The sequence below is a fragment of the Sus scrofa genome, chromosome 18 (genome assembly GCF_000003025.6).
Source record: "Sus scrofa isolate TJ Tabasco breed Duroc chromosome 18, Sscrofa11.1, whole genome shotgun sequence".
NCBI lineage: Eukaryota > Metazoa > Chordata > Mammalia > Artiodactyla > Suidae > Sus > Sus scrofa.
The window spans coordinates 50492658-50519549 of record NC_010460.4 but is presented as its reverse complement, the minus strand read 5'-3'; the positions used below and the strand labels follow the sequence as shown (position 1 = coordinate 50519549).

The window sequence follows — 26892 nt, the reverse complement described above, 5'->3', positions numbered from 1 at the left end:
CAATTCCGTTTCTAACAGGACACCTATCAACTGATAGAGCCCTAAAGACAAAACTCCTTGACAGTCTTCAGTACATTTTAAAGGAGTAAGGGGGTTCCTGAGAGCAAAAATTTGGAATCATAGCCAGGATCCAGGGACCTAAAATTTTCATTTTTCCTTTAGCTCTGGGTATAGACTTGTCTAATCTGTTCTTTAAAGTCAGTTTTGACAAATGGTGAGTCAACACCTGGGCTTGTGGGTTTTTTAGTCACTAAAAACAATACCGCCTAAGAGCCAACAGAATAGGAAGAACTTCTGGGAAGCAACGAGCAGCCCGTCTGGAACATGAATCAAAGCATGAAACGAATCTGCAACTTGGATTCGCTCCACAGATTGCAGAGTAACTAGACAAGGGGTTCGGGAACCCAGAGGGTCTGGACCCAACTGGCTGTATGTTGGGTGAAACGTGCAACAGCTTGGAAGTCACTTCAAGTGGGAACCCACCCAATTCCAGACCCACTCACGAGCCCCGGCAGACGGGGCACATGCCGTTTCCCTCCCCGCCACCAGGTCGTTCCTTAAATCAGACACCAGCACGAGGTTGTCATTCACTTTTCCGCATACTTTATTTGTTACAAACATACAATTTTTTAAATATAGACTGTAAAACTCCATTTGCAAAAGTCTGTTATGGTAAGGAGTGCACACCAGCAGTAGGATTTTTTTCTCTATGAGTTTTTTTCTTGTCAGTTTTGCTAGTTAGTGGTAAGTACGGGACCCGCCATTGACAGACCTGTCTGAAGCTTCTGGCTGTATTCACGTTGCTCTTTTGAAGCAGCCCTGCTCGTCTCAAAATTGACCGGAATCTGAGCTTCAACGGCCAGGCAGTGAGATCAACAGCCCGTCTAGACTCTGCTTTTGAACGGTTTCCAGGAAGTATGATTTCTGAATGGGTACTGCACTTCACAGATTTATTTGAATTGCCCATGCAGCTCTGTGTTTGTTAAAGTGCATTCTTCTTTTAAAAAATAAGAGGAATAATCTTTACTCTTTAACCAAGGTACTTAAAAAAATGAACTTTTTGGTCTCTCAGCAGATATTCCCAAATTGATCCTATCACTACAAATTTTAGTGTTCTATTTACAAATATTTATAGGGTAACAGGTGGAGGGGATCTTATAAAATTAAAGGTGCAGCTTCTCTTGAAGCAGAGAGATCAGTTCTACAAATTCATACGTAGGAATACACACTTGGTTTACAATGCACAAGCATGTGGATATTTACACAGAGACTGAAGACATCCCAAAAAACCCCCTTTAAAGGAACTTCCAATCTAAACTCTAGTGGTACATCTAGATCAGGAAGCTCTGTCTCCTGCTATCAAGATTTGGTTTTAACTCATTCAAATTACTTCTGCAGATTCGCTACTGGCAGGACATGAGTCCCAACTTTGGAGTGAGGAAGAATCTAGTCTAAGGAGGCCCCTGGCAGACATAACCGGCAGTGAAGGAAGTATGTTATCTGGACATTTCTATCAGAAGATGAACAGACTTCTAACAATGGTCTTGGAAAAAACATCTGCAGGAAGGTGCAAAAGGAAGAATAAATCCCTACTAATCATTCCAGAACTTTAGAAAAAAGTCCAAATACACTGATAATCTTAGTTATTATTCAAATATTGATATCATTGAAAAAAGAACCCTCAAATTTACTTATCTGCTACCATAACATACAAAACTATAGACTCTTTTTAAGTATGCCCTGTACTTATTTAAAATCATTTTCTTGGGGGAGGGAGGGAAAAATAAAAAAGAAAATCAGTTTCTAGACTTTTGTCCAATCTATTAACTTCTAGGGATCCAGAGAGCTTTTGCCACAGAGGTGACATGTGGGCTGGGAGAGGGTTTAAGCCTCATATCTGAACAGTTTAAAATGTACCTGTTTTTCAATTTTCAACTTTCTCTCCCCAGTTATGTCCCTGAAAAAGGAATTTTAAAAGAGGAAAAATCTACTACTTGCCATTCTAGTTCCAAATATGGGTGAGGATTTTTTAAGCCCAGTCTGATCTTGCAATGTAGGGCAAGCCCAGGGATGAGAGTTTGCCTTAAGAAATAAGAGATCATCTAAATCAATTTCTTCAACGACTCAGCCACTGATGTATTAGAGCAGGGATTGAAAAAAAAAAAAAAAAAAAAAAAAAGACAAACTCATGTCTCCTGCAATATGCTAGTGGACAATGAACTTCAATACTGCTTTCCCTCCAATCCTCTGGGCCCACATTCATCATACTAAAGGTATGACTAGCCCTCTCTTATCCAAGTCAATGGATATTTTACATATAACAAAGGGAAAGGAAATTGGCTCCTAAAATCCCATGTTAATCAAAAGTACAGTCGTACGCTTTCATTAAACCATCTGTTAGAATCACCTATAGAAAAAGAAAAATAACATTTTTGCATCAAACAAAGCTCTGCCCTCCTGTTACGAGAAGTCCTACGGAGCAGTGAAAACTACCAATGTGGCATTTGCTGTTGTTTTAACATGGCTTTACCTATCCCAACTGGAATGTCTAATCCAGGAGGTGTGAGTCAGCTTTTCAAACGAAAAGGAAAAGACTGCAAATAAAGGTGATTACATTGATGGCATATTCCCTATTTCACGAGGAAATGCAAAATACATTCATAAAGGTCTTACTTGGATCAGGGATACAGATATCAATTGGAAATTACTAGAGTAAAAAGTCTTCACATACAATATTATCCAAATTTCATACTGACAATTGGACCATTTTTTTTGGGGGGGGGCAATGGCATGTGGAAGTTCCCGGGCCAGGGATGGAACCTGTGCCACAGCAGAGGCAATGCCAGATCCTTAACTCGCTGAGCCACCAGGGAACTCTGAACAACATTTACTGAAAAAAAAAAGAGTCCATTAAATCCATCAGTAATGAAACTAAGTCTTAAGACTGAGGGCTGGGAAGAGCAACTTTAAATAGCAGATAGATACACATGAAGAGAAGTCACCGTTCAATAGTCTGTTATCTCTTGAAATTTCTGGGGGCTAACATGTTAAAATTAATGACTTTGCTTCTCTAGATTAAAAACAGGTGAAATGAGGGTACAACTTCCCATTTCCACCTTATACCTGGAATTTCAAACAGCATTGATATGGACTTCTTCCTTTTGTGTCCGTACTTTTCTTAAGGTAAAAATAATTTTTTTTTCCTACAAATAATCCCGCCCCCCTCAAGCCCCACCCACACACCCATTATCCAGTTTATTCAGTGGGAATAGTAACTGTTTAGGAAGACAGCTAATTGGTTTACAGTACTCTCTAAAACCAACCCTGAAAACTAGAAATCTCATTCATTTACTATAACTTCAGTGCCTCGTTACTGACAGAAAAAAAAAGCTACTTTAAGGCTCAAGGGAAAGTAACTTCTTCCATCGTGAATGCAGCATTGTTTACTCTCCCATCCATTGGAAGCTAGCAGAATGCACTCTAGATCAAAATTACAAACGCTCTCACATTAGCAAAGACTTCTACTCTTCTCACAGAGTTAGAACGATATTCCTAAGCAAATTATCTGGGGAGCCTGAGAAACCATGATCCACATCACACACAGATTCCGTGTATTTCATGATCAAAAAGTGCTTTATCTTTGAGAAATACGTCAGGGTTAAAATGGAAACATTCAATGGAAAATCACTTGACACTTTCTCAAGTGAAGTACAAAGTGGAAAAGGGGCAAAAAGGTGGGAGGCTCTGCTCTCTGAACAGGCCTCCTGCGTGTGACTTTTAGGGAACGTACTAGATTAAAATTGTTTAAGAGTTAACAGTGGAATTTTACGCCACTATATATATTCTAAAACCTGAGATTGGACATCAAAGCAGTCAAACTTTGTTACTTATCAGAGCAATTCTGATACTTCCTAAAAATAGAAGACAACTCAATTGAATTCATAACTCCCGGGGTCAAAAAACATTAACTTCCCCCCATCAACAAGGAGACCGACCACAAACGCGTTAGATACTAAGAGTGCTGCAGAACGACTCTCGGCAAACGAGTCATTTTTACATAATCGAAAAGTCACTTCTCTCCTTCCCCTTCTCACTGATCAAGGCCACACTATTCTCAAGTGAATATCTACTGAGAGATCAGTTGTGCATTGGACAAAGTACCATAACTGGGTTAAAAATGAAAACAAAATTTACAGTGAAGAATACCTATGTGCACATGGCTTACACACTCAAGCTTCTCAATTTCATCTACCTCAAGAGCAAGGTAGACACAGACCAATAGTTAGCTTTTAACACCTTGTGTAGAGCACACTCTACCCCCTGTACAGCCAGTCAAGGTTACATTTAACAAAGCATTCTCAGCCACTATGTAGCGCCTGAAGTGTGCAGCCATTTACAGACCACTCAATATGAGGGCATTAGTATAACCAGCCTCTTCTGCCCACAACCCTGCATTGTCAGATAAGCCAGGATAATTGTTTTGTTTTGAGAAAACTGAAGCTTGAATCTCTTAAAAGACCTGCAATTTATTGCAAAGTGACTGAGAGGCAACAAAGGAAGCAGCAGCAGGTCTCGGCCGCCTCTGCACCAAAGCTCCTCAATCACTTTGCAGTAAATAATTATGGAAAGTGAAGCGACGTGTAGCCATGTGTGTATCACAACTACAGTCATTTAAACCACCTACATGCCTCCCACAGTAACATAGGGTGTCTGGGTTTTTGGTTTGGTTTTCACTTTGATTTTTGGTGCCATACAGATTTGCATCTTGTATTGCGCAGCATTCGCACAGAAAACTTTCTCTGCTGACTAGAACTGCCATTCGACTTGAATGATAGGTAGGGACAATAGAAACCAGAAAGGAAGATCTTGTCACAGATTTTTGCCTTTTTTTTTTTTTTTTTTTTAAGCTGTGCCTGTGGCATGGGGAAGTTCCTGGGCCAGGGATTGGACCTGAGTCTCAGCAGCGGCAACGCCAGATCCTCAACCTGCTGAGCCACAAGGGAACTCCAGGTTTCGCTCTTTTGATTCTGTTCCTAAAATTTGTTTTCTCCTGTGACTGCAGTAGTTTGAGAAACAAACATTCCACCAACGACCCGAAGAGGGAATTTTAGTTCCCTCCTTCTTAGGAACATGACTGTTTTGAACACGTGATTAGCTGGGATGTTTGCCAAGGTTGAAAAACAGCCCTAAATCACTGTTCACAGTAGAGGGGGAAAGACAAAACCAAAAAAATTGGTTTCCCATAGTCTGTACCATGCCGTTTGCGGAGGGGAATCCCTTCCTTTAGTAGCAATAGTCAGGAATGCGTTCTGAGAGACAGCCTGTCCACATCACCTTGCTCAACGAACCAACCACAAGCCACAAGTGTAGTGTCTGTGCTTGGCAGCGTTCTATCGTCCCCACTGACTGGGATGAGGATCAGTGAATGCTACAATTAATCCACCTCCTCCAGTCATCTTCCTGCAGGGAGAAGAGGCCAGGACCCGCCTCCTGCAGGAGAAACAAACCTCTGAGATTGGTTAAGACTGAAAAACCCACCACTATGACATTTACCACTTAATCTTACATAGGCAGGTCAAAATTTTAATATAAATTACTTTTCCAACACATAGCTTATGCATTCTTTGCTCCTTTTTTTGGAGGATTCTCAAATTGATATCTAAAGATTTACATATGATATATTACTGTTATATGGTCTAATGACTAAGAAAATTTCTCTGGTAACCAAAGCTGATGCCATATATGGCAGTGTTCTTGGCATACACTCTATATGCCTCAGACCACTTCCACATTCTTTCTATTCAGCTAATTATAGCTTAGTAGCCACTGGTGAAGGATTGTGAAGACCCTGTCATTTCTACAGAATAGAAAGGCAAGGCTAGTTACTGCAATTCAGCCAAACAAAAAGAAAAGAAGAAAGAATAAACCAACCCCTTAAAAAGGAGAGGTACTGCACCTTTGCAAAATTGAACTGGCTCACTGCAGCTGAGCAAGAGAACCACCGCTGAAGCAAGAAAACAAGTTGGTCTATACAGGAATTATACATGTTTTGAAATCGAAAAAGTGACAGCAATCAACTAAGAGCTGCAACCTTGATTTTTCATTGCTGCCTCAGAGTTCGAAACTTAAACAGTTTCTGCAAGCCTACTAAAGCTAGCTTCTCAGCTCCTTTACTACTAAAACTATTGAGGGATTTGTTCTCCGCAGCAAAGAAAGAAACACTCAAAACACATAGGTAAATACAGCAGGACATTATTGAAAACAGCTGCCTTGTAGTACAAAATACAGTACGAGTATACAGATGTCATTAAAACATCAAAAATACTATTGCTCCCATACAATTTAGGAACCATTCTTTGCAACGGAGAAAAATTTTAAAAAAAGAAAAGCCTAAAAAAAATTTGTTTAAAAAGTCTACTGTGGATGATGAGAGTAGAGAAATAGTCTGAAAAGGGCACCAATGTTTGTGGCTCTTCCTTTTTTAAAAAAAAAAAAATCTAAGATCAGTGATATTCTGAATCAAATCTAATTTTTTTAAAAAGCCTAATTTTATATACACATTTCCCTCCCTCTCAGCCACAAGTCATGAAATTGACCTTTTTGTATATTACTTATTTCACAATAAATACAAAAAGATTGTATAGATTGAATAATACCAAAATAAGATAATAAAAGGGGTATGCAATAAATTAAAAGGCAGCTCAAATAAAGGGCAGGCATGCAGTTAAAAAAAAACAAAAAACAAACTTAAGATTGTGGAGGTGGGGTTACTTGCCTCCTGGTTGAGAAGGTGTCACACAAAGTATACCTGAAAACTTTGGAAAGAACATTAGCTCCCATTCAATTCAAAGTTACCTAGGTCTATAACATTTGTAGGAATACCTTTGGATGGGGTGGGATTAACTTGATTAGTAAAAATCATACTGAAAATCCATTTAAAATATAGAAGAGGCGATCCTTGAAAACCCCAACTTTTATTCTTGAAAGACAGCTGGATAAACTGGCAAAAGCCAGTTTGTTGAAATCGCAAGATGGTATAAAAATGCTTCCAGGATATAGTCAGCATATTCACGTTCACTTCGGCTCCATCCAGATGGATTTCAGCTTCCAAAGGGCACGCTGCTTGAATCACTCATCCATCATTTGCCAACTTTGATTGTGAGGTACTGATACAACGGATCAAGTTCTTAAAAATTTATTTTAAAAGAATAAATGATGCTGGAATTCTGGACCTGAGGATCTTTAGTATTTGAACAAATCCACAGACTAAACTGAAGGTAGATGAAAACTTCAGTTTTGGTTACTTCCAACTTTTCTGTGAGGACGTATGTTCCATTAAAGCTCAGGCTTGTAGCCAAACTGTTCCTTTTGTAGCTATCTTCAAGTTTTATGGTTTAAAATCCAGCCAACCAGTGGCCGAAACAGCCGAATTAGCCACAATTCACTGGCTCACGCGGTGGAGCCACAGGGATCTGGCTCTCATTCACATCTAAGCCATTTCTCGGTAATGACCTCCATATTTGGAGATCGGGGAAGAACTTTAGTGAGCAGCAACCAATCCACTCAAACAGTTTTCCTTGTGCTTTATGTCCGATTTCTTCTTGTGCCTACCTCAGCAACCCCCCATGCAAAACTGCTCTTCTAGCTTTGAAAAAAATTTGCCAGCTTTCAAAATATTATAGTAACGGCTTCTAGTTCAAGGAGTGATATCTGAATCCATTTGCATCCCGGAAAACAATTCTGCAAAGACATGGGCCTTGGTTCAGGTCCCATGCAAAACCATGTGAAACAAAATGGACCCAGTTTGTTTCTGTATTCCCTGGTGGCTTCACGAAATGATTTTGCCCTGTCTGTGGTTACTTAGTTGCTCCTCTTTAGGAAACGTGTACCCTCAGAACTGGGTAACTGAAAAGGCCTCTCTCTTCACAAGAATTCCATGAAGATCTAGGTTCAAAACGCTGACTTCAACGGAGGTGAAGGGATAGACACGGCCAAAGTGTGGTCTGGAAAAATCTTCCCAACAGGTTACCCAGGTACAACACAAACTCAACTGTCAGCAATGGGTCTGGGTAACTCGAAGGTGTTCCTTGGCCAATGTGCAAGGATCTGACCCACCCAGGGTTCAGGAACCTCAGCTGGGAAGCAACAGAAGCTGAGACTGTTTTGCTCAGGTGAGGAGACGCTGTTGTTTTGTCTTCTCTCCTCTCTTTGCAGGTTGCTGTCAGTATCTTGGAACTTCACTGCTTTTCGCTAAGTGTCCGTGACGGTTCTCTTCTGGTTACTTCTCTTAATTAACTATATTACTTTAAATTTTGTTTTCTCCCTCTGGGGCCTCCCTCGCTCCCCCTCCTCTAGCTCACTGGGGGATGAACAGGAAGGGGAGCTCTCTAGCCAAGGGGACGGTGGTGGGGTGGAGAGGCCCGTAGGGAAAGCTGCGCGTTTCAGTCCTCATCCACCTCCTCTCCCTCCGACTCGTCTCCGCCGCGTCGCTCATAAAGCTTATCCCTCTGCCGCTCCTGGATCTCTTTCATCTCATCCGCATACCGGCAAAAGGCGCCCCCGAACTTGCCCCACGCCTTGAAGGGGACGGTGATGGCGTTGCGGTAGGAAGGCTTTACCTCGCTCACGCGCAGGAACACTCCGTACTTGTTGCAGCCCACGTCGAAGAAGAAACGCTTGGAGTCCACCGTGATGGAGGTGCCTTCCGGAAGCTCTCCGTAGAGGCCGCCCCCGGGGCCCCCGGCGCCGCCGCCCGGGCCCCCTGCCAGCTCGTCGTCCTCGCCGCCGTAGTCGTCGATGAGCTTGGCCAGCGCGTCGCGGAACTCGATGAGGCCCTGCGCGGGCAGCGCAATGGTCTGGCCGCTCTGCAGGCCGCCGGGCCCGGGGCCGCCGCCGCCGCGGTTGACCGTCTGGCGGATACGCAGGAAGCGGCCACGCTGGTTCTCCTTGAGGTCCAGGTAGTACTTGCGGTTCTCGCGCACCAGGAACTCGCTCTTGAGCGCGCGCCGCGGCCCACCGCCCTCCTCGGCGCCCGCCGCCGCTGCCACCTGCTCGGGGCTGCTGGGGCCCAGCTGCGCGTAGTGCTCGATGAAGTCGCCCAGGTAGTCGCGGAACTCGGCGGCCACCGCCATGGACAGGGTGAGGCGGCTCTTGGAGCCGCCCGCGCCCACCTCGGCGATCTTGAGGAAGCGACCCTTGGCGTTCTGCTTCACGTCCAGGTAGAAGCGTTTGTTCTGGATGTCCAGCCGCTTCGAGGCCAGCTCCTGCGTCTCCTGCTCGCCGCCGCCGCCGCGGGACGCGGGCTGGAAGCCGCCGGGCCCGCCGCCGCCGCCGCCGCCGCGCTCGCTGCCACTATCGCCGTCCGCCATCTTCTCGGCTTCCGCCGCCACCGCGCCCAGGCCGCCGCCCGCCGCCCGCCTCGCTCGCGCCCCCGCCCTCCGCCCTGCGGCTCGCTCTCCGGGGCCCCCCAGCCTCGCCCGCCGGCCTGCTCACGCGCTCCCGCTGCTCATCGCCGGCCGCCGCCGCCACCCCCCATCGCCCCCGCGCCCCGCCCCGCCACTTCCGGCGGGCCCGCTTCCGGCGCGCGCTTCCGTGACACCACCCCCGCCCCGCCCATTACGTCTTCGCTGCCGGAAGTGTCGAGCGCGGCGGCGGCGGGGCGCAGGGCAGTGACGTCACGGGGCCGCAGGCGCGGGGCGGAGGACCCGAGGGGTAGGCTGGGAAGGATCCCTGGGAAGCTTAAGGGTGTTGGAAATAGTGTGCGCTTGTTTGTGATGGTGGCTTCACAGATGTGCCAAAACCTTTGAAATGTACTCTTTGAATAAGTGCGGTTTATTCTAGGGAAATTATACCGAATACAGTTATTATTTGTAAACAGAGGAATTAAAGGAGAGAGGATGTTGAGGTCGTCTGCGTTAAGAACTACAACGGGGGAGTTCCCGTCGTGGCGCAGTGGTTAACGAATCCGACTAGGAACCATGAGGTTGCGGGTTCGGTCCCTGCCCTTGCTCAGTGGGGTTAACGATCCGGCGTTGCCATGAGCTGTAGTGTAGGTTGCAGACGCGGCTCGGATCCCGCGTTGCTGTGGCTGTGGTGTAGGCCGGCAGCTATAGCTCCGATTCAACCCCTAGCCTGGGAACCTCCATATGCCGTGGGAGCGGCCCAAGAAATAGCAAAAAGACAAAAAAAAAAAAAAAAAAAAAAAGAACTAAAACGAGTTTTATAGGATTGCTGGACAGTAATCTGTGAGTAATGTTTAGCATGATACCTGAGTTATAGTGATGCTCACTAAGTGTGGCCTCTTGCCTTTTTTTCCTATAGTGCCTGAAACATACATGATAATATCATCTTCACCATGACAACAACGTAAGAAAAAATGAAGGACTCAACTAAGCAGTGGTAGTGGGGCTGAAGCGCCTAGGAAGGAGTTAACTTTTATCAAATACCTATGTACAGGTACTGACAACCATTTTGCGCGGAAGAATTCGTGTGTCCATGTTCACGTTGTGTGGAGAAACCGGAATGGATTTAAAAATTGGTTCCCACTGTGGCCCATTGGGTTGAGACTCTGACTGCAGCCGCTTGGGTCCCTGCGGAGGCACGGGCTGGATCCCTGGCAGGGGCAGTGTGTTAAAGGATCCAGTGTGGCCTCAGCTACAGTGGCTGTGGCCAGCGATCAGTCTTTGCCCCTGAACTTCCACATGCCTCCACCCGCCTTAAAAAAAAAGTGCAAAGCATGTCTTTCCATGGGAGGAGGTGTGTGCTGAGAGTCACTCTACGTGGGTCTGAACCCCATTGTAGCTGTGAGGTCTTGCGCAGTTCAGTTCATCTCTAAGGTTCCGTTGCCTCGCTTGTTAAATGGGAGTAATTGTACCTGTCTTGTGGGGTTGCTCTAATGCACACAAAGCACATAACCTGCAACAAAGGAAGCACTTTCCAAGTACTTAATCACCCTTTTTCCTGTTTGGTAAGAAAGACCCAATCAAACAAATTTAAAATAATCGCTATCAACCAAACACAAGGTCGTCCAGGGAAAGATGTCAAATTTGGGGCTTTGAACATTTCAGTCCTGGAGAGGATTTGGACATTTCAAATCCCTAGGGAAGGAAGGCCATGTCAGGCACCACTATGCCTTTACAGGAGATGTCCATGACGCTCCTCTAATTTCTTGCTAAGCAAGCAACTTCCCTGTATAGGGGGTCCCAGCACTCAGCTCATGTGAAGCACTCTCTACCCTTCTGTTCATTTCTACTAGTTTGGTTTTAATGAGTCATGTTCTATTTAATGAGTTAGATCTATTGCTGTTTCCTTTGAAATTTCATTCTTGGCTTTTAAGCTTAGGATCTTCTCCCTTTTCGTATGCTTGGCAGTTACACATTTTCCAAACTTTATCTTTTTTTTCTTTCTAGGGGTGAATGTGCGGCCTACGGAAGTTCCCAGGCTAGGGGTCGAATTGGGGCTGCAGCTGCCGGCCTACACCACAGTCAGAGCAACGCAGGATCCGAGGTGCATCTGCAACGTACATACACCACAGCTCAAGGCAATGGCAGATACTTTTTTTTTTTAGCTTTTATTATTTGTTTATTTATTTATTTTTGCTTTTTAGGTCCGCACCCGTGACATATGGATGTTCCCAAGTTAGGGAGTGGAATCGGAGCTACAGCTATCAGCCTACACCACAGCTCACGGCAATGCCAGATCCCCGACCCACTGAGCGAGTCTGGGGCTCGAGTCCCCATCCTCATGGATACTAGTTGGATTCATTTCCACTGCACCACAACTGGAACTCCAATGCCAGATACTTAACTCACTGAGCAAGGCCAGGGATCGAACCTGCAACCTCACGGTTACTAGTCAGATGTGTTCCTGCTGAGCCTCAATGGGAACTCCAGACTTTTTATCGTTCTTTTTTTTTGGCCACACCTGTGGCATGCAGAAGTTCCTGGGCCAAGGATTGAACCCATATCGCATCCGTGACAGTGTAAGATCTTTAAGCCACTGAGCAACCAGGGAACTCCCTACAGTTTGATTTTTTTAATATATGTGATTGTGTCATATATTTATATTTTATGTTTAACGCTAGTCTATCTAGAATATATTTTGGTCCGTAGTATGAAGTGAAGAATCTAAAAAATTTCCTTCGAATGACCAATTGTCCCAGTACTATTTATCGAATAACCCTTCAAGGACAGATCTCGACAGGTGGAGATGAATGCAGGGTATTTTGGGCAGAGGGAACATGTGTTCCCAGATGGCGAGAAGTCAAGTTTGGCTGGAGCCCAGGGCCTGTGACGAGGGGTTGGTGAACAAAGGAGTTGCAGGCAGCTAAACCTGAACCCGGGGGCTGGCCTTCACTGGCAGGCAAGAAACTGGGCTTAAGTCGAGGGGGAGCCCCTGGAGCCATGTGAACAGGAGTGTGACACCCACCGTCTCGGTGTGCTTGGAGGAGGTGACCCATGGTGGAAGACAGCCTGGGTGGGCTTGGGTAAGAGGCAACAACCACGCTGTAGGCCCAAAAGCCCGCGGGCACTAAATGGGGCTGATAGAGAGGCAAGGAGCCAGTGAGACCTTTGGGCCATAAGAAGGGTCAAGATTTAAAAAACAGACGTGGGGCAGAAAGGAATGAAGGGTGCTTTGGGAGCGTGTGCTCTGAGTGACTAGAGCCAAGGCCCTTGATGGAACTGATAGGAGGATGCAGCGAGACCTCAGACACCCAGCTGCTGCGAATCCTAGGTACCCCCCCCCCCCGCCGCCCCCATGTAATTCCCAAGAAACAGTCCACAACGGGAAGATCTGCTCTCACACGTTTTTGAAGTATCCGATTCCGCCCCGTTCATTCCTTCTCAGTGGCCCTAAGCACTCGCTGTGACTGCCTTTTGGCAAATCCAGCTCGAGTGAGTGTGAGTCTTAAGTGTTAGCGTGTTAAGTTGGAGGAGCCAGCTGGACGCCAGAGGGGAGGTGGCCAAGCAGCTGTGGGGCCCAGACAAACGCAGCCAGGCAGGAGGGCAGCAGCGGGGCTGCAGGTTTAGGAGCATCCAGCAGACAGTGTGGATTTGACCCCAGCTCCCAGGGGGCTCTGGAGAGAAAACAGGGACAGGTGAACAAGATGGGGAGAGAGAGGAGACCGGGGTCGGGTGTCACCGTTCATACGGAAACTGTACACTTGCCACCCGTCCTGGAAATGTGCCGAGAAGCACACCGCTCCTAAGAGGTGGAGCGGAAACTGCAGCTCCATTTGTCACCGTGCCAACCAGGGCAGGAGTGTGGGTTGAGGACCTGACCCGGTGACAAAGGGAATGATAACTGGCAAAGAGACGCATGAAGCTGCCTTGCCCAGGAGACCTGAGCAGGCCCCAAAGCTGGAGGGGCTGGGAGGGGGCGTGGTCATCGAGGGAGGATGGTGGGCACGGTGGGCACGTGGGGAGAGGGGCTGGGCTGGATGGAGCAAGAAGGCATCCTTTGGCTTGTGAGCCTGGGAGGGAGTGGAGGAGAGATACAGGAGCCTCTGGTGGAGAGGAGCAAAGTTGGAGCTGTTCCTGCATGTGTGCCAGGGCCCAAGATTGAGGCCACATACTGAGGAGGAGGCTGTGAGGACCTGAGTAGCCCAGGATCCCACCAAGGCTGGGCCAGGAGCACTTGGAACAGCTTGGAGGTGCGGCAGGAGGCAGCAGATGGACGCGGGCCTCGCCAGGGCTGGGGAGACCCGTGAGGCAATTGGGGGACCAGGGCCAATGGCCTCAGATGGCCTGTGCCTTCCCCTGGTTTCAGGCCAGGAGAAGGAGGAAGGGGTCAGACATTGTGGGACCCACTTTGTTTTCCTGTTGTTTTCCCTTAAGCTTAGAATGGAAATTCCCAGAACAGTTGAGGAGTAGGTCTTCTCACCCAGATCCCCCACATGGTAGGATTTGACCACACTCGCTTCATCATCTCTGTGTACAGTTTCTCTTCCTCTGATCCACCCTGAGAATAAGTTGCAGACACGATGCCCCTTTTCCCTTCAGCACCTCTTTTCTACAACGAGGGCTGTCTCTTGTCTCACCAGAGCCAGTGATCAAGGTCAAGAACTTAACACAGACCCGAGAGTCTCAGCGAATCCACAGATTTGAGTCAGACTTTGCCAAGTGTCCCAATTATGTTCTTTGCAGCATCTGAAGATGCTATTGCATCCGCTGGGCCCTCAGCCTTGCTCTCTTGACCATCCTTACTGGCTTTGCTCCTCTCTCAGTCTGTCTGTGTCTTTCCCGGCCTTGCTACAGCGGAGAGGCAAAGGGGCCTTATTTTTTATAGACTGTCTCCCGCTTTGTATTTGGAGGCAGTTGTGTTTAGGACATCCATTGCTTTAATGTTGCAGTTCTATTTGGATACATTTAAATGAGTGACAATATCTTGCTGTACAGGAGAAACAGAACACTGTAAACCAGCTATAAGGGAAAAAAATAAAAATCATTTTCAATGAGTGACAACAGTTATTTTAAGATGTTTAAACTGTTAAAATATTTCAGATTTACAGTGGACATTAGTCTTTTGCAGCTCCTTAGACTTAAGATGAAAAATTTCAGATACCCACACAAAAAAGCTTGAAAGGAGTACACAATGTTTCAGGATTCTTTTTTTAAAAAAAAATTTAATTAGGAGTTCCTGTCGTGGCACAGTGATTAACGAACCCGACCAGGAACCATGAGGTTGCGGGTTCGATCCCTGGCCTCGCTCAGTGGGTTGAGGATCCAGCGTTGCCGTGAGCTGTGGTGTAGGTTGCAGACACGGCTTGAATCCCGCATTGCTGTGGCTCTGGCGTAGGCTGGTGGCTACAGCTCCGATTCGACCCCTAGCCTGGGAACTCCATATGCTTTGGGAGCAGCCATAGAAAAGACAAAAAAAAAAAAAATTAATTATAGTCATTTACAATGTCCTGTCAATTTCCGCTGTACAGCAAAGTGATCCATCATACATATATAATATATACATGTATATATATCACATACACCCCCTTTCATATATTATCTTACCTCATGGTCTAGCCCAAGAGACTGCATATAGTTCCCAGTAGGACCTCATTGCTTACCCATGCTCGATGTAATTGTTGGCATCTACTAACCCCCACTCCCCATTATCCCGCTCCCTCCCGCCTCCCTTCTTGGCAACCACAAGCTTGTTCTCCATGTATGTGAAACATGGCTGCACCCGTAGTGCATGGAAGTTCCTGGTTCAGGGACTGAGTCCAAGTTGCAGCTGCGACCTACGCTAGACCCTTTAACCCACTGCACCAGGCTAGGGATCGAACCCATGCCTATGCAGCAGTCAGATTGTTTACTCACTGTGCCACATCGGGAACTCCTTGGATGCCCTTCTTGACCTCAGTCTGAAAACCCCTCTGGCCCTGTGGCTGACTCAGCTCCCCACAGCGAGTGAAATGCTGCTTAGCCACCCCAGAGCAGGGAAGAAGGTGAGATGGTAGTGTGTGCCAACGTCCACAGGGAGGGCAGGGGTGGCAGGAGAGACTGGATGAGTAGTGGAAATGGCCCTCCAGCGCTCCTTCTGAGCGCTGCTCAGAAGCTGTGTCCCTCCCTTGCCTGTTTCTTCCTTTTCCATCCAGGAGGAAACGGAACTGTAGAGAAGAAGGCGGGCTGGTGGCTTAGGAGAACCTGGTGTTGAGGGGCACCACCCAGGGCACTGGCACCAAGCTTCCTGGGCCAGGCACCCAGCCCTGCAGATGCAGCTCAGCTTGACGCTCTGGACCCAGCATCCAGCTGGCATGCGTTGAAGCCTCCCCTGACATGTTCTTGGGTTTATGTGACTGGAAGCAAGTGTGGTTTTGCACAACCTAAAGAGATTGCTTCATCCGGGCTAGGCAGAAGGGCTGCACCTGCTGTTGATTCTAAGGATGTTTGTCTCCCGAGAGGAAGAAAATCAATTCCTTGCATTGGTGTTGGGTTCCAGGGGGCACAGTCTCTTAGCCTCGGGACTCAACTCAGTAGCCCCCCGTGATTTGTAGCTCCTCCTGCCCTTAAAAATAAAACTCTTGGAGTTCCCATCGTGGCTCAGTGGTAACACAATCCATGAGGATGCAGGTTTGATCCCTGGCCTCACTCAGTGGGTTAAGGATCTGGGATTGCTGTGAGCTGTGGTGTAGGTTGCAGTTTCAGCTTGGATCTGGCGTTGCTGTGGCTGTGGTGTAGGCTGGCGGCTGTAGCTCCAATTCAACCCCCAGCCTGGGAATTTCCATATGCCACGAGTGCGGCCCTAAAAAGCAAAAAATAACAAAATAAATTAAAAAAAAAAAACCTCTCAGGGCACTCCCAGAGGCCGGGAGGCTGCTTTAAGCACATCTGTCAAGCCCCATCTCCCCCACATCCACCACCTCCCTCACGGCCCCCTGATTCCCTGAGAGGCACGTGTGTTCCTCAGAACATTCTGGGCCTGCACTACCCAGCGCTTTGGGTGAGTTGCTTCACGCCCGCTTCCCAGCTGTGAAATGTGTTCTCAGGGCAGTCAGGGAGGTGATGTGTGCAGACCATTCAGCGGGCACAGCTGGCACCCAGGAGCCCCAAATGGCCGTGCCCTGTTGGAGTGACTCACGGGTGTGGCTGAGCTTCCTGCAGATGCTCCCACAGACCCCATGTTCTGCAAAAGACCCAGTGCTGAGTTGCGAGAATGTGAACAGAAAACCCAGGGGGACTTTTTCTTTGCAAAGGACTTTTGTTGGACAAGAGAGTTGAAACGCCAAACACAACCACCTTGAAAGGAACTGGAGGAGTTCCTGTTGTGGCTCAGCAGAACCAAATCTGACTAGTATCCATGTGGACGCAGGTTCGATCCCCGGCCTTGCTCAGTGGGTAGAGGATCCAGCGTTGCCATGAGCTGTGGTATAGGCCTGCAGTTTCCATACGCCTTGGGTGTGGACCTAAAAAGACAAAAAGACAAAAAGACAAAAAAAAAAAAAAAAAAAAAAAAAGGAACTGGAGCCCTAGAGATAGAACAGCAGAAAATGTATCAGCTGGGATGGATAAGCTGTTCTGAGGAGGCTGTAACTCAGGTCGCTAGTGTTTGGACCCACTCACGTTCTAAACAGCAGGGAGGCAGCCCCCATCCCCTTGGTCTCTCCTCAGCTGCAGGGGGTGAGAGGGGCCTCCTCCCAGCTGCCCTGGTGGCTCAGCCAGAGCCAGCTGTGCCCACAAAGCCTCTAGTCAGGGCTCTCCTCCCAGCTGCCGTGGGGAACAGGTTTGCCCTTTCCAAGCGCCCTGAGGTCACTTGTGGTCTTTCTGTGGAGCCGGACAACAGCCATCTGTTCTGCTTCTCATTTCATCCAGAAAATCCCACTCTTCCCCGCCCCAGGGGTTCTGCTGCAGGCTCCCCTGACCCTCCCGAAAGGCTGTCTGGCTCTGAACTGGGCCCTCGCCAGGTTACTCCGTCTGCCCTTCGTCCAATTAGACAAAGGCTGGCGATGCCCAAGTCCATGCTGAGCACAAGCAAGGCCATATGGTCAGGAGACACGGTTTCCGGGCCAGCAGTAAAGGTGAGGAACTGAACCCCATCCGCACTTTCCAGAATCTTGACCAGGCGGAAGTCAGGAGCATGGCCTGGGGAGATGAGAACAAACCCTGTGGATTCGGGTGGGAGGGGTCGGCATGAGCTGGGGTAGTTTCATCACAGATACACAAATAAACAGATACACATGTACACAGATAGATAGGAAAACACAGACACAGAGACACGTAGACATACACGCACACACAAATATACAGGTCTGGGTGTATCTGTACACACACATTTCCTAGAAGCAATGACACCCCAGTAGCAATAAGCACACCTGGCACCCAGATCTTGGTTTCTTAATATCACTTTCTACCGGAAGGAACCACAGCTTCTTGGAGAAATGGCTGTTTCCAGGGCTGGAGGAGAGGAAGTACAAGCTCAGCCTGGAATATCTTGTATCAAAAAGTAGGTAATGGAGTTCCCGTCGTGGCGCAGTGGTTAACGAATCCGACTAGGAACCATGAGGTTGCGGGTTCGGTCCCTGCCCTTGCTCAGTGGGTTAATGATCCAGCATTGCCGTGAGCTGTGGTGTAGGTTGCAGACGTGGCTCGGATCCCGCGTTGCTGTGGCTCTGGCATAGGCTGGTGGCTACAGCTCCGATTCGACCCCTAGCCTGGGAACCTCCATATGCCACGGGAGCAGCCCAAGAAATAGCAAAAAGACAAAAAAAAAAAAAAAAAAAAAAAAAGAATCTGGCGTTGCCATGAACTGTGGCAGATGCGGCTTAGATCTGGCATTGCTGTGACATAGGCTGTCAGCTGCGGCTCCAATTCGACCCTTAGCCCAGGCATTTCCATGTGCCACAGGTATGACCCTAAAAAGAAAAAAAAAAGAATGCCAGAGCCACAGAGTTCCCTGGCGGTGTAGCAGGTTAAGGATCTGGCATAGTCACTGCAGTGACTCAGGTTACTGCTGTGGTGTGGGTTTGATCCCCTGCCTGGGAACTTTCACATGCCACAGGCACACCACCTCCCTCCCCCCCAAATCACCCAAAATAAATGTTGGTCCTTCTTATCCCACTGTGCCCTTTCCATTTTCACTGCCTCCTTTAGCACTCAGCCCTTTGGGACTGGTGGCCTGCCCACTTAGAATCTCTGACAAGGTTTTTGAAGCATCTCTGGGCAGCGGGGTGTCCTCGCTGGGCTGAAATAGTCTTGGGCTCTCCGAGAGCTCCCTGTGGTCAGTTTCTTCCCAAGGCTTCTTTTCCTGCGGGCCTGCTGGCCTCAAGGAGAGGGATTGTGTCTTATCTTTGTGTCTCCTGTACAGTGAACACTCAGTAAAATATCTAGTGGGGAGGGTTGGCCTCTAATAATAAGGACGTTAGGGGTGCCAACCCTCCCCATTTTCAAAAATCCAAGTATGACTTAGTCTGCCCTCTGTGTCCGTGGATTCAAACACCCCCAGATCAAAGGCCTCCCCAGCCCTTGGTGTTGTCACAGTCTTCATTTTTGTCAGGGAGTGGATAAAAAAAAAACACTTCTTTTCAAAACATTTTATTTATGTATGTATTTATTTTTATTGAAGTATAGTTAACGTACAATGTTCTGTTAGTTTCAGGTGTATAGCAAAGGGTTTCAGTTATATATACATATATATCTTTTTTTTCAGATTCTTTTCCCTTCTGGGTTGTGACAAAATATTAAGTATAATTATAATTCCCTGTGCTCCGCAGTAGATCCCTGTCGATTCTGTTATATATAGAATTGTGTATGTGTCACCCCAAACTCCTAATGTATCCCCCACTTCCCTTTTTGGTAAACATTAGTTAGAAAAAAAGCTTCTTTCTTGCCTCCTTGGCTTGTGGCTCCCTGATTAACAAGGAAGCCAGGCCTCTCTGTGTGCTTTTTGGCTGTAGGCATGTTTCTTCACTGGGGTAATAATGCCTATTTCTGGCTCTTGTTCCTCTTTCTATTGGGCGAGGAGCCCTGGTCACCTCCCACTGCCATCCCCTTGGGGTCTTTCGGCCCCTCCAGCCTTGCCCTGGAGTGTGGAGGGGCTCCCTGAGCTCCTGCTGCTTTCCAGCAGGCCATGTCCTCACCGAAGCCCTGGTCCTTCTGTCTCCGTTGGATTCCCTCGCTTGCCTTGCATAGGGCGGCTCTAGCCTGTTGTCCTGCCTCCACCTTGGACTCCATGTGGCCGAGACCAGCCCCCGTTTTCCTCTAGCCCCAGCCCCCCCCCCCCGACCCCCGCAGTTGGAGCCTCAGTCACACCATCTGCTCCCAAGCCACTGGCTGTAGCTGAATTTACCCCAAAATGGAACCTGACACCAAGAGTCAGAGCCCTGCATCACAGCCTTGAATATGCCTTTATTTCCAAAGCTTGGCTCCTCCTGTCTTCAGAGTGGAAAAGGGCAAACTCCAGGCCCAGGGAGCGGATTATACTTTCTTTCTCTCTCTTTCCAATTAGTGCCTGGTGGGATAAACAGCAAGACATCCTCCTTGGGTTGAGCTACTTCTTTAACATGAAGTTTAGTTCAGGAGAAAGAAATATTTTTCTCTTTTTAAATTTTTGTTTTGTTTTTTTAGGGCTGCACTCATGGCATGTGGAAGTTCCCAGATTAGGGGTCGAATCAGAGCTGCAGCCGCTGGCCCACACCACTGCAACGCAGAATCTGAGCCACATCTGTGACCTAGACCACAGCTCACGGCAACCCACCAGGTCCTTGATCCACTGAGGGAGGCTGGGGATCGAACCTGCATCCTCATGGTTCCTAGTCGGGTTCATTAACCACTGAGCCACTAAGGGAACTCCTTTTTTTTTTTTTTTTTTTTTTTGATAGAAATATTTTCTAAGTATCTTTTTTTTGGTCTTTTTAAGGCCACACCCAGAGCACATGGAAGTTCCCAGTCTAGGGGTTAGATGGGAGCTGTAGCTGCCAGCCGACACCACAGCCACAGCATACTAGCAATGCCAGATCCAAGCCTCATCTGTGACCTGCACTGCAGTTCATGGCAATGCTGGATCCTTAACCCACTGAGCAAGGCCAGGGATTGAGCCCCCATCCTCATGGATACTGTTGGGTTTCTTACCCCTGAGGCACAATGGGAACTCTTAAAGTGTCATTTATTAAAGACCTTACTTATCTATTGTGGCTCAGCCACATAAGAACCCAACTAAGGAGTTCCCGTCGTGGCGCAGTGGTTAACGAATCCGACTAGGAACCATGAGGTTGCGGGTTCGGTCCCTGCCCTTGCTCAGTGGGTTAACGATCCGGCGTTGCCGTGAGCTGTGGTGTAGGTTGCAGACGCGGCTCGGATCTCACATTGCTGTGGCTCTGGCATAGGCCGGTGGCTACAGCTCCGATTGGACCCCTAGCCTGGGAACCTCCATATGCCGTGGGAGCGGCCCAAGAAATAGCAAAAAGACAAAAAAAAAAAAAAAAAAAAAAAAAAAACCAACTAATATCCATGAGGATGAGGGTTTGATCCCTGGCCCTGCACAGTGGGTTAAGGATCCAGCATTACTGCAAGCTGAGGTGTAGGTCACGGATGCGGCTCGAATCTGGCATTTCTGTGGCTATGGCGGAGGTCAGCAGCTGCAGCTCCAATTCGACCCTTAGCCCGGAAACTTCCATATGCTGCAGGTGTGGACTTAAAAAGAAAACAAAACCTAAAAAAACCTTACTAAAATATCAAAGGCAAGAGTTCCTGTCATGGTTCAGCAGTTAACAAACCCGACTAGCATCCACGAGGACGCTGGTTCAACCGCTGGCCTCGCTCAGTGCGTTAAGGATCCAGCGTTGCCCTGAGCCGAGGGGTAGGTCTCAGACACGGCTCAGATCCTGCGTTGCTATGGCTCTGGCGTAGGCTGGTGGCTACGGCTCCAATTGGACCCCTAGCCTGGGAACCTCCATATGCCAAGGATGCGGCGCTAAAAAGATCCCCCCACAAAAAAGTTAAAAGCAGTTTAAAGGGAAAAAGATTTCATACATACTCCTACGGCCCCAGTGCACCAATCCCCTCATTTTCATTTTTCTGATTCCCTCCTGGTTTCTGTCAACAGGCACACATCTCTTTTTATGTTGTAGACAGGTGTGTGGCTGTATAGAGTGTGTATTAAGATGAAATCGTTTTCTCCTCCCTCCCCCACTTTGCATGATGAAAACTTGTCATTTTAGTGATTTACCAATTTAATTGAGCTGACATCGTCCTGTGGTTGGAAGTCTCAGTTGTTTTCAGGGTTGTGTTTGTTATAAGCAGTGCTCCCATGAACAGTTATTCTCACTCAGGAGATCTGCAGGACTGGTCCACTGGGTCAGACGTGGCCCTTGGACGTCTGCATTTTCCAAATCGGTTTCCTGCACATCCAGGGCACACTGTGTAGACCTCTGAACCCACTTCCCCACAACTCGTTATTGTCATTTTCCTCTAAATATGTGTTTTAAGAAATTGGAAACTAGGGAGTTCCCTGGTAGCTCAGCGGGTTAAGAACGCACCATTGTCACTGCTGTGGTGTGGGTTTGATCCCTGGCCCAGAACCTCTGCATGCCGTGGGCATGGCCAAGAAAAAGAGATGACATACTAGTAACTTCACGTGGGAAGATTTGAGTCAAAGATTGAAATGCATGCAGGACAAAGACTGTGTGATACTGGCTGGCGAGTGCCCTGTGTCCCACATTCTTGGCGGGGGAGCATGCCCTCCTGTGCCCTGCCCCCACCACTCCTCTTAAGCTCCTGGATGGAGCTCTAATAGCCTCCTCCTCCTCCATGGGGGCTTCTCTGTGTGCTTTGGGAAACCCCAATACCTCTCATGTGGGCTGCCATCTTGGGAGCTGGGTTACCCATATCTGGTGGTTTAGGACCAGCCAGGGCTCCCAGGAGCATCAGTGGCCTCTGGGAAACTGGGATAGTGGCTGGAGCTGGACGTAAGTCTGAAGGAAGAGGCTGTCTCCCTCCAGGATGTCAGGCAGTTTGAAAGAAGAGTGGGTTGCTGGACGTGCACCTGCAGAAGCAGGACCCCAGGCATGTGGGCTGGTGTGCAATCTCTGCCACAAGCTGGAAACAAGCCAAGTCCAGGGACACCTGCTGGGGAAGGTGGAGCCTGTTGGGACTGGAAGGTGGCTGTGTATTCGTTGGGTCTGGCCACTGTCACAGATACACACTGGGGGGGTTTAAACAACAGACTTCTATTCTCTCAGAACTCCAAAGCCTGGTAGCCAAGATCGAGGCATCTTTAAGCTGGTTTCTCACGAAGCCTCTCTCCTTGGCGAGTAGATGGAGGACTTCTCCCTGTGTCCGCACACTGTCTTCTCCTCGTGTGTGTGTGTGTGTGTGTGTGTGTGTGTGTGTGTGTGTCTGTGTCCTCATCTCCCCCCCTTCCTCTCCTCCTGCCCCCCCTTCCTCTCCTCCGCCTCCATTTGGCTGCGCTCATGCTGTATGGAAATTCCCAAGCTAGGGATCCATCCCGTACCACAGGAGTGACAATACCAGATCCTTAACTCACTGAGCCACCAGGGAACTCCCTCATCTCCTCTCCTTCTTCTTCTTTTTTTGGTTTTTAGGGCCACACTCACGGCATATGGAGGTTCCTAGGCTAGGGGCCTATTCGGAGCTACAGCTCCTGGCCTATGCCAGAGCCACAGCCACGCAGGATCCGAGCTGTGTCTGCGACCTACACCACAGCTCACGGCAACACTGGATCCTTAACCCACTGAGCAAGGCCAGGGATCGAACCCGCAACCTCATGGTTCCTAGTCAGTTCGTTTCTGCTGCCCCACAACGGGAACTCCCCCTCATCTCCTCTTCTTGTCAGGACACTGTCTTGTATTAGGGCCACCTATTGCCTCCTTGTACCTTAATCACCTCTTTGAAGACCCTGTCTCCAAACACTGTTGCGTTCTGAGGTCCTGGGTACAGGGCATCAACATGGGGATTGGGAGGTCAGGGTTCAGCTCATCACCCATCACCAGCTGTAACTCTGGGAGCTCAGTGCAGCTTTGAGTCCACCCCCGCTGGGGCAAGGACTCCTCTCTCTGCAGAACCCACACAGCAGCAGCCGCATTCACAGTAGCCAAGAGGTAGGAGCAACCAGGGCATCCACTGACAGGTGAATAGATACACAAAATGTGGTCTGCACACACAATGGAGTGTGACTCAGCCGAAAAAGAAGAAAGGCAACTTTGCAATATTCTACAATGTGGATAAAATTGGAGGATATTATACTGAGTGAAAGAAGCCAGTTACAGATAAAAACAAGGAAAACTGCTGAATGTTTCCACTTACACGGGGCTCCCAGAGGAGTCACATTCATAGAGACAGAGAGTAGGGTGGTGCCAGGGACTGGGAGAGGGGGATGGGGAGTTAGCGTTTTCGTTTGGTTTGGTATTGTTCTAGGTGCACCTGTGCCATATAGCAGTTCCCAGGCTAGGGGTCAGATAGGAGCTGCCGCTGCAGGCCTACACCACAGCCACAGCAAACCCGGATCCGAGCTACCTCTGTGACCTACACCTCAGCTTGCAGTAATACCAGATCCTTAACCCTCAGCTCGCAGCAACACTGGATCCTTGTCCCACAAGGTCAGGGATTGAACCTGCATCCTCATGGACACTACATCGGATGCTTATGCTGAGCCACAGCGGGAGCTCTGGGAGTTAGCGCGTAATTGGTTGAGTTGAGAAGATGAAACAGTTCTATTTTTATTTTTAATTTTTTTTTTTTGTCTTTTTGCCTTTTCTATGGCTGCTCCTGTGGCATATGGAGGTTCCCAGGCTAGGGGTCTAATCGGAGCTGTAGCCACCAGCCTACACCAGAGCCACAGCAACGCAGGATCCGAGCCACGTCTGCGACCTACGCCACAGCTCATGGCAACGCTGGATCCTTAACCCACTGAGCAAGGCCAGGGATCGAACCTGCCACCTCATGGTTCCTAGTCAGATTTGTTAACCACTGAGCCACAATGGGAACTCCCAAATGAAACAGTTCTAGAGATGGGTGATAGTGGTGGCTGCAGAACATGAGTGTATTTAATGCCATTAAACCGTACACTTAAAAATGGTTAAAGTGGTAAACTTTATGTTATGTGTATTTAACCACAATTAAAAAATATTTTATAAAAAGAGGAAGAAGAAAGAGAGATAAGAGCCCATGTGTTCTGCTGGTGAGACCACGTGTTTGTGTTGGGCAGGCTCCTGAGCCCACATTTTAAATGATTTAATGACAGGTAAACTCCTGAAAGAACTTCATGAGGCTGGAGGAGGGCCTGGAACTTTCGTTTTCATAGGAATTTGGGGCTGGGTGTGGATGGGAGGTGCTAGAGTGTGCCACCCTCCCAGCACAGGGAAGTGTTAAGTGACTCAGAAGCCCACAACTTGTCCAAGAGTGGCAATGGCCATTTCACTCCGTGGGCCGGGGGGATGAAGTCACTGCCACAGTCTGAACTCCAGCTCCAGGCCCCTTGCCCCCTGGAGATTGGAGGTTGAGGTGGCAGCTGGTAGTTCCAGGTCTTTCTGGTGAACAGCCCCCATCCTGAGGCAAAGTGAATTAACGACAGACACTCCCACCACTCAGGCAGTTCCAAGGGTCTTGGGAGCTCCATGCTGGGACAGAAAGCCAACACCAAATACTTATTTTTACTCTGTAAGACCCTGGGTTCAGATCCACTGAACACACCTGGTTGGGAAGAAAGCGGATTGAGGTGGGTGGGTGGCTTAGGAAAGTGGCTCATCCCCCTGCTTGTCTCTCCTGGGGTCCCCAGGTGGAAAGATGCCCACTTCCCTCAGTTGAGAAATGAGGGCATTTGGAGTTCCCGTTATGGCTCAGCAGTTACGAACCCACCTAGTATCCATGAAGATATAGGTTCGATCCCTGGCCCTACCCAGTGGGTTAAGGATCCAGCATTGCTGTGAGCTGCGGTGTAGGTTGCAGACACGGATTGGATCTGGCATTGCTATGGCTGTGGTGTAGGCCAGCAGCTGAGGCTCTGATTCAACCCTGAGCCTGGGAACTTCTGTATGCCTCAAGTGCAGCCCTAAAAAGAAAAGAGAGAAAGAAAGGGGGGCATTTACTTTGAAGTTAGTTGTGAAGATCAGATGAGGTGTGTTTCAAAGTGCTTTGGGAATGTTAGAAATAGCATCGAGTCTGCCCACAGGCCAGTGCTGCCCTTGTGCCCAAATACTGAGATCGGGCTTAAGGTGGCAGATGTGGAGGACGGAGCAGGAGAATCATTCACTCAGTGCAACTGAGAATCATTCATTCATCCCGCCAGTGCCTTTGATAAGAATCAGTCATTTGTCCCACCAATGCCTTTGGCCTCCCACTGATCGTGGCCTTCTGATAGGTCCCCTGCTGAGCGTGGCCTTCTAGCAAGGGCCTCAACTTTAAGAAGGGGAGTTCAGAGGGGGCAGACCACCCCCGGAGGGCTGGGTTTTTTGGTTTTGTTTTCTTTTTCTGGGTGGAGATGCCACCAGAGTATTTGCATAAACGTCCCCACTCCCGGCCAGAGTTGCACCATAGAGTTGAATCCAGTGCGAGCTGAGCAGGAAAAAACAAAAATAAAAATATAACATGAAACCAAACCAAAAAAACCCCGTAACCCGGGAGGTTAGCAGAGCGCCCCCGCCCCCTGGTGGCCGGCGGATGCACCTTGCGCGGCGCTCCTCCTCCCGGGCAGCATCCTCTGCCGCGCCGCCTTTCTCTGAGTTCTTGAGTCCCCTCCCTGGTTGGTCCTCAGTGGTTTGTTGGCCTCCAGAGCTCTTGAGCTGAGCTGTGCTACCAGCCACAGGGCTCTGAGCACTGGCAGTGAGGCGAGTCCAAACAGATGTGCGGGCAGTGAAAGACACACACTGGGTGTCAAAGACAATACACCCCAAGGTAAAATGTGATATTAATTTTATTTATTTTACTTGTCACATATGCTTCTTTTTTAACTCAATGAATTTTATCCCATTTATGGTTGTACGACAATCATCTCAACCCAGTTTTATAGCATTTCCATCCCAAACGCCCAGCCTATCTCCTCACCCCTCAGCCTGTTTCCTTTGGAAACCCTAAGTTTTTCAAAGTCTGTGAGTCAGTATCTGTTCTGCAAAGAAGTTCATTGTGTCCTTTTTTTAGATTCCACATGTAAGTGATAGCATATGATGTTGGTGTCTCACTGACTAACTTCACTTAGCATGATAATTTCTAGGTCCATCCATGTTGCTGCAATTGCCTCTTTCCTTTTAATGGCTGAGTAATATTCCATTGTGTATATGTACCATATCTTCCTTATCCACTCCTCTGTCGATGGACATTTAGGTTGTTTCCATGTCTTAGCTATTGCATCTAGTGCTGCAATGAACATTGGAATACATGTATCTTTTCAAGTCATGGTTTTCTCTTGTTGGATGCCCAGGAGTAGGATTGCTGGATCAAATAGTATTTC

The 26892-nt window shown here is 48.2% G+C and overlaps 1 protein-coding gene and 1 long non-coding RNA gene across 2 annotated transcripts in view; one reads left to right on the top strand and one right to left on the bottom strand.

Moving 5' to 3' along the window:
* PURB (purine rich element binding protein B) lies at positions 585–9540 on the bottom strand. The gene has a single exon (XM_013985807.2). The coding sequence runs from the start codon at positions 9366–9368 to the stop codon at positions 8442–8444; it is 927 nt and encodes a 308-aa protein (XP_013841261.2). The 5' UTR covers positions 9369–9540; the 3' UTR covers positions 585–8441.
* The window catches only part of LOC106506854, a 30631-nt gene continuing 13456 nt past the window's right edge, over positions 9718–26892 (top strand). Inside the window, exons 1-2 of the long non-coding RNA XR_002340473.1 lie at positions 9718–9809; positions 10321–10455. This is a non-coding gene — a long non-coding RNA (uncharacterized LOC106506854). The remainder of the gene's footprint in view (positions 9810–10320; positions 10456–26892) is intronic.

Excerpts from the sequence above, each read along its gene's own strand:
- PURB (XM_013985807.2), bottom strand. The coding sequence starts at position 9,368 with ATGGCGGACGGCGATAGTGGCAGCGAGCGCGGCGGCGGCGGCGGCGGC.